The 6,000-nt window shown below is 29.1% G+C and overlaps 1 protein-coding gene across 1 annotated transcript; it reads left to right on the top strand.

Annotated features, from left to right (window-relative positions):
* Window positions 1-1,938: 1,938 nt before the first annotated feature.
* Window positions 1,939-5,128, top strand: LOC145004848 (glyceraldehyde-3-phosphate dehydrogenase GAPCP1, chloroplastic-like). The gene is made up of 14 exons (XM_078963854.1): window positions 1,939-2,402; window positions 2,500-2,567; window positions 2,677-2,744; window positions 2,836-2,874; window positions 3,024-3,124; window positions 3,243-3,355; window positions 3,453-3,552; window positions 3,646-3,792; window positions 3,925-3,985; window positions 4,088-4,185; window positions 4,275-4,417; window positions 4,520-4,603; window positions 4,704-4,793; window positions 4,920-5,128. Exons 1-14 carry the CDS (start codon window positions 2,304-2,306, stop codon window positions 4,975-4,977), a joined length of 1,269 nt encoding a protein of 422 aa, XP_078819980.1. The 5' UTR covers window positions 1,939-2,303; the 3' UTR covers window positions 4,978-5,128.
* The last annotated feature ends 872 nt before the right edge of the window (window positions 5,129-6,000 follow it).

The raw sequence follows: 6,000 nt of genomic DNA, 5'->3' as shown, positions 1-6,000 counted from the left end.
ATATATATATATACTATTTCTAATAAATACTTTACATATATATTACCTTACATATTAAATGTGGAATTTTAATTTAATAAAATGAAAAATACAATAAAATGACAAGTGGAAAATAGAAAATTTAAAAATTCTAGAAAATACCATGTGTCCAAATGAATGAGAAGATGATATGTGTTAAAAAACCTTCATTTATTATAGTAGATTAGTAGTCATATGGACTGTAGATGCAAATATGAATGCATGTATATATATATATATATATATATATATATATATATATATATATATATATCAACATTTATATTTGCATCCTCAATCCATATGACTGTTGATTCATAAATATTCATAAACTAGGTGTGAGACCCATATATTACATGAGTTTAATTAAAAAAATAAATATAAAATTTTAACAGTTTGAAAATTTTGAATTTATAAGAAAAATAAGAAAAATTTGAATTATTAAAATTAATGAGAGTTTAATGTATTGAATACATTACATATATAAATCATTTCTAATAAATACTTTACATATATATTAGCTTACACATTAAATGTGGAATTTTAATTTAATAAAATAAAAAATATAATAAAATGACAAGTGGAAAATAGAAATTTTAAATTTTTTCTAGAAAATGTCATGTATCCAAATGAATAATAAGAGGATAGGTGACAAAAAACCTTCATTTATCATAGTAGATATATACAAGCATTCATATATATATATATATATATATATATATATATATATATATATATATATATATATATATATATATATATATATATATATATATATATATTCTCAGGTGGTTCATGTTACTACCTTGATACCATCGCCCTTGATTTTTGATAAACGATAAAAAAAGAATGACACTGGTTGATAGCTTTAGTTGTGAAAGTAGAATGATGAAAAAAATTTAATGAAAAAGTAGGTTACACATAGCCTAAATAAGATATCATACTTGAGTTTCGATATTAATTTTCTTACTCTCGAAACATTATGATATACCTCATTACCTCTACTAAATACAAACGGCGAGCCTACATTCATCTAAAGGGTGTAATGGACGCCCATGATTTTGGAAAATCTTCTATAAATTATGCTGTACAATTTTAATGAACACTTATTATAAATTTAAATGGTGACAATACAAAAAAAAAAAAATAATAATAATTAAGTAGTTTTGGAAATTTTATACATTAATATTCAACATTAGAAAAGTTTTAAAATAAATAGATTAGCAAAGTTGTATTTATCTTTTTCCAAAACTATATCTTATTGGTAATTTATTTAATTTTTGGTTATGTTCACTTTTGAAATAGTCTTAAGGTTTATTTGTCTATAAGTTAATATGTCATTATAGTTTTTATGTTATTTACAAAATAAGATTGGTGACTAGTTTATGATTGATTGTCTATTATAAATTGAGAAATATATGTTAATTAATATTAGCAATGATAAACTCATATATTGTTTTCAATAGACAAACACTCATTCATGGAGGTTATTTCCCAGATTGTTTATTTTATTTATAGAATAGAAGAATAGATTAAAATGAATTTTGTGTAACTGTAATAGTCATATTTTCAATATGTTTAAATTTTAACCAATAGCACATAGTGCTCATAGAATAAAAAATTAAAACTTCATTAAGTACATATATGAATTAGTAAAGCTCCTTTCAAATTTTTTCATTTCGAATTTCTAATTATTTTCTTTTTATAACGGAATATTTACAGAATCTCCTTTTAGATACCATACCAAATTTTACATATTTATTTTAATTGAAATAAATTTAAAATACCTGTTTAATAATAAATAAATTTATATTAAATCTTTTTATTTTTCGAAAAAATGGGCGACGTTTACAAGGGTGAAAGTAAGAGCATGTTAAGGCGATACTCCATAAGACGACAACTTTGACATCAGAAACAAAGGCCACGTCACTCCGGCCAACTCCCAATAAACCGGGGAAACGACAAAAGCGAGATCTTTCCTCCACCACCGCTGCCGCTGCCGTTGCCACCGCCGCCTCCTCCACCACCACCATTGCACCCTCCTCGACGGTAGGTTTATGCATAAACAGCTGTAAAGACCAACGGAGAGAAACCAAGAGTCTTGCATAGTATGCTGCTTACCTTCCCTTAACATCTCCGTCAACCTTCGCCATTTAAATACTCCATAAAAAGCCACCTCTTTGCCTCTCTTTCTATAGCCAAAAAATAAATAAATTCTCTCTCTTCTTTCTCTCTCTAGGGTTTTGGTCTTGACGCAAAGATCTACCAAACCCACATTCATATTCATGGCTTTCTCGTCTCTTCTCCGATCGACCAACCCACCACCTGTTCTTGAAGCATCCCGTCAATCACTCTCTGCCCCTTCATTTTCTAGCCGATCACAGGTTCTATTTGTTTGTTTGAATTTTTTTTCGTGATGATTTATGCTCCAGTTTTCACTTTCTTCTTTTGCATCGTTTTTAATCCTTTATCTTTCTTCAGGTGTCATCGGTGAAGCTTCAGTCCACCTTATTTGGTGCTGCCGTTTCCGGAGAATCTTCGTCTTTACAGTTGAGTTTTATTTCTGTTCCCTGCTTTTCATTTATTACGATGATCATATGACCAATTGTTCCCCTTTCGCTATTAAAAAAATTGGTTCTTGTTTATCTAATCACGCAGGATATCTCACACACGCTGCATCAATCCAATCAAAGCCACAGCCACTGAGACGCCTCCAACTGTTCCAAGTAAGAACATGTATAAACATGAATTCCATGCCTTGTATCTGTTCGATGTAATGTTTCTCTGACAAATTCCATGTACTTGGATTTTCTATAGAGTCCAGTACCAGTGGCAAGACCAAGGTCGGAATTAATGGTATGATTTCTCAATTTACTGTTGTTTGTTTATATCATCTGCCAATCTCCATGCTAATTTTAGCCATAGGGTATTACAAATTTCAAATTGAAGTTTCAAGATTTACTTTTGAAACACTTTGTTAACTTGAAACTTGATCAAAATTGCAGGTTTTGGTAGAATTGGAAGATTGGTATTGAGAATAGCAACGTTTAGAGATGACATTGAGGTTGTTGCAGTCAACGACCCTTTTATTGATGCCAAATACATGGTAAGGATGAGCTTCAATGTAACTATGACTAGTGATTAATTGCAATTTTAATGGAAGATTTGAATGAGGTCATTTGAGTCCTTCATAAATAATATTGATTCTTAATTGCAATTTTCAGGCTTACATGTTGAAGTATGATTCTACTCATGGTCTTTTTCAAGGAACCATCAATGTTGTTGATGAATCCACTTTGGAAATCAATGGGAAGCAAATAAAAGTAACTAGCCAAAGGTATTTGCTTATTTATTTATTTATCCCTTTTGTTACATGTGAAAGTGAAATGACCTTTTGATCCTTAAGACCTTAAACATCAATTATATATGCTCAGAGACCCTGCAACAATTCCATGGGGTGATTTTGGAGCTGACTATGTTGTAGAATCTTCTGGTGTTTTTACAACACTTGATACTGCTTCAGCACACAAGAAGGTAAACCATCGAGTTTGGTTCACTCTTCTAAAAGACGTTTATACCCCTGGTCTGATTTGATTTTTTTTTTGGTGACAATGACTCAATGTGCAGGGTGGTGCCAAGAAGGTTGTGATCTCAGCCCCATCAGCTGATGCCCCTATGTTTGTTGTAGGGGTAAATGAGTCCACTTACAAGCCAAATATGGATATTGTATCCAATGCAAGCTGCACCACTAACTGCTTGGCTCCTTTGGCTAAGGTACTGGAGTACTATTCTTTTAAGTTCTTCTCTTTCATGTTTTTTTTTATTTTTGTCAATTTTATAAATCAAATTTATTATAAATCAACAATCTTTTAATAAAAGGCTACTCTTTTTTATTTTTATATATAGGTGGTTCATGAGGAGTTTGGTATCATTGAAGGTTTGATGACAACTGTACATGCCACCACAGGTGTTAACATTTATTTGAACCCTCATTTTTCCTTCTCTTTATCTATATATAAAATTTTCATTTAAAATTATTAAATTGCTGTTATATATTATTTGTTTTCAGCTACACAAAAAACCGTTGATGGGCCTTCAATGAAGGATTGGCGTGGAGGACGTGGTGCTGCACAAAACATCATCCCCAGTTCCACTGGTGCTGCCAAGGTTTATATTATTTTTATATAAATGGAATTGTAAATTTTTATATTCTTTTTTTTTTTTTTGTAAATCTTTTTTATAAAATTTCATTTCAGGCTGTTGGGAAGGTGCTTCCGGAGCTAAATGGAAAGCTTACTGGAATGGCGTTTAGGGTTCCAACAGCGAATGTTTCTGTTGTGGATTTAACTTGTCGACTTGAGAAGAAAGCTTCTTATGAAGATGTGAAAGCTGCTATAAAGTATGTTGTTTTTTTTTTTGAGATGTGAATTGTCTTTTTTACCCCTGTAAGTTGATTGCTGTTATTTGTAAATGATGTTTGTTGGTGATTGAAAATTTGAAGGTATGCCTCTGAGGGTCCCATGCAAGGAATTCTCGGGTACACTGATGAAGACGTTGTGTCCAATGATTTCGTTGGTGATTCCAGGTCTTTATTATTATTTTTTTAAATTTAAATATTTAATTTTCATATTTGAAATTGTTAGCAATCTTTCTCATTTTTTTCTTTAAAAAAATATATTTTGTAGGTCAAGTATTTTTGATGCGAAAGCAGGGATAGGGCTAAGTGCGTCATTTGTGAAATTAGTGTCATGGTATGACAACGAGTGGGGTTACAGGTACATAAAAACACATCTTGTCTCTTTTTCACTATTTGTTTGTTACATAACACAGAATTGGATACGACAGAACATGTTGTACTGTGTTTGACTTTAACTGATTAGGGTTTATCTAATTATGTGCAGTAATCGGGTGTTGGACCTGATAGAGCATATGGCGTTGGTGGCAGCGGTTTCCGCCTGAGTTTGTTTCAAGGGCAAATATGTCTTTTCGTTGCATTTTTTTTTCCCGTGAAAAAGCTAGTGTAGAATTGAATGGATGACTTGATGTTTGAAATAAAGAAATTTATCTACTTCATACTTGTCCTTATATGATAAGATTTGTTTTGCATTTACTTAATTTGCACAAAAGAATGATTAGAACGATTTTAATTTTAGTGTTTGGGTAAAAATGATTTGTCATTTTGATTGTCTGGTTATTTGGGGGTCTAGGGCCAAATGCAAGAATAGAAGACTTCTGAATATACAATCAAAGGAAAATTGCAATATTAACCCTCCTTTTAACCTTAAATTTAGGATTTTATATATATATATATATATATATATATATATATATATATATATATATATATATATATATATATATATATATATATATATATATATATATATAATCCTTAACTTGATTTACTTTCAAGATTTTCAAAATTTCATTATTATTTTCCTCTTACATCACATCTTTTTGACGAACATCAATTAGGCTATATATATTATAGTTGAAAATGAAAATTATGTAAGAGGAAAATAAATGTGAAATTTATAAATTTTTTTGAATGAAATCAAGTTAGAAGTTGAATTATAAGATAATTAGACAATTACAATATATATATATATATATATATATATATATATATATATATATATATATATATATATATATATATGATACAAAACGATGTAGTATTGTGAGTTTGGGTACGCTTATATACCCTTAAGGGTATATTTATTTTTCCCATATATATATATATATATATATATATATATATATATATATATATATATATATATATATATATATATATATATATATTGATTGTTGGAATCATATATGGTTATCTTTTAAAAAGCATATTGACAAATATATGCAAAAAAATATTGTTAAGATTGAGACCATGATTGTACGATCGTACAAGTAAAAAACAATATAATAAGATCAGTTTTGGAGTAAGATAGAACTTAAGAACTTAAGATTGTATAATCTTACAAG

The sequence above is a fragment of the Lactuca saligna genome, chromosome 7 (assembly GCF_052625555.1).
Source record: "Lactuca saligna cultivar CGN05327 chromosome 7, ASM5262555v1, whole genome shotgun sequence".
NCBI classification, from domain to species: Eukaryota; Viridiplantae; Streptophyta; class Magnoliopsida; order Asterales; family Asteraceae; genus Lactuca; species Lactuca saligna.
Note: the sequence above shows the minus strand (reverse complement) of the source record. Positions and strands in the feature narration are given on the sequence as shown.

Excerpts from the sequence above, each read along its gene's own strand:
- LOC145004848 (XM_078963854.1), top strand. The coding sequence starts at position 2,304 with ATGGCTTTCTCGTCTCTTCTCCGATCGACCAACCCACCACCTGTTCTT. Across the intron at positions 4,186-4,274 it reads GTTCCACTGGTGCTGCCAAG|GCTGTTGGGAAGGTGCTTCC; the intron begins GTTTATATTATT and ends ATTTCATTTCAG. Across the intron at positions 4,794-4,919 it reads GACAACGAGTGGGGTTACAG|TAATCGGGTGTTGGACCTGA; the intron begins GTACATAAAAAC and ends AATTATGTGCAG.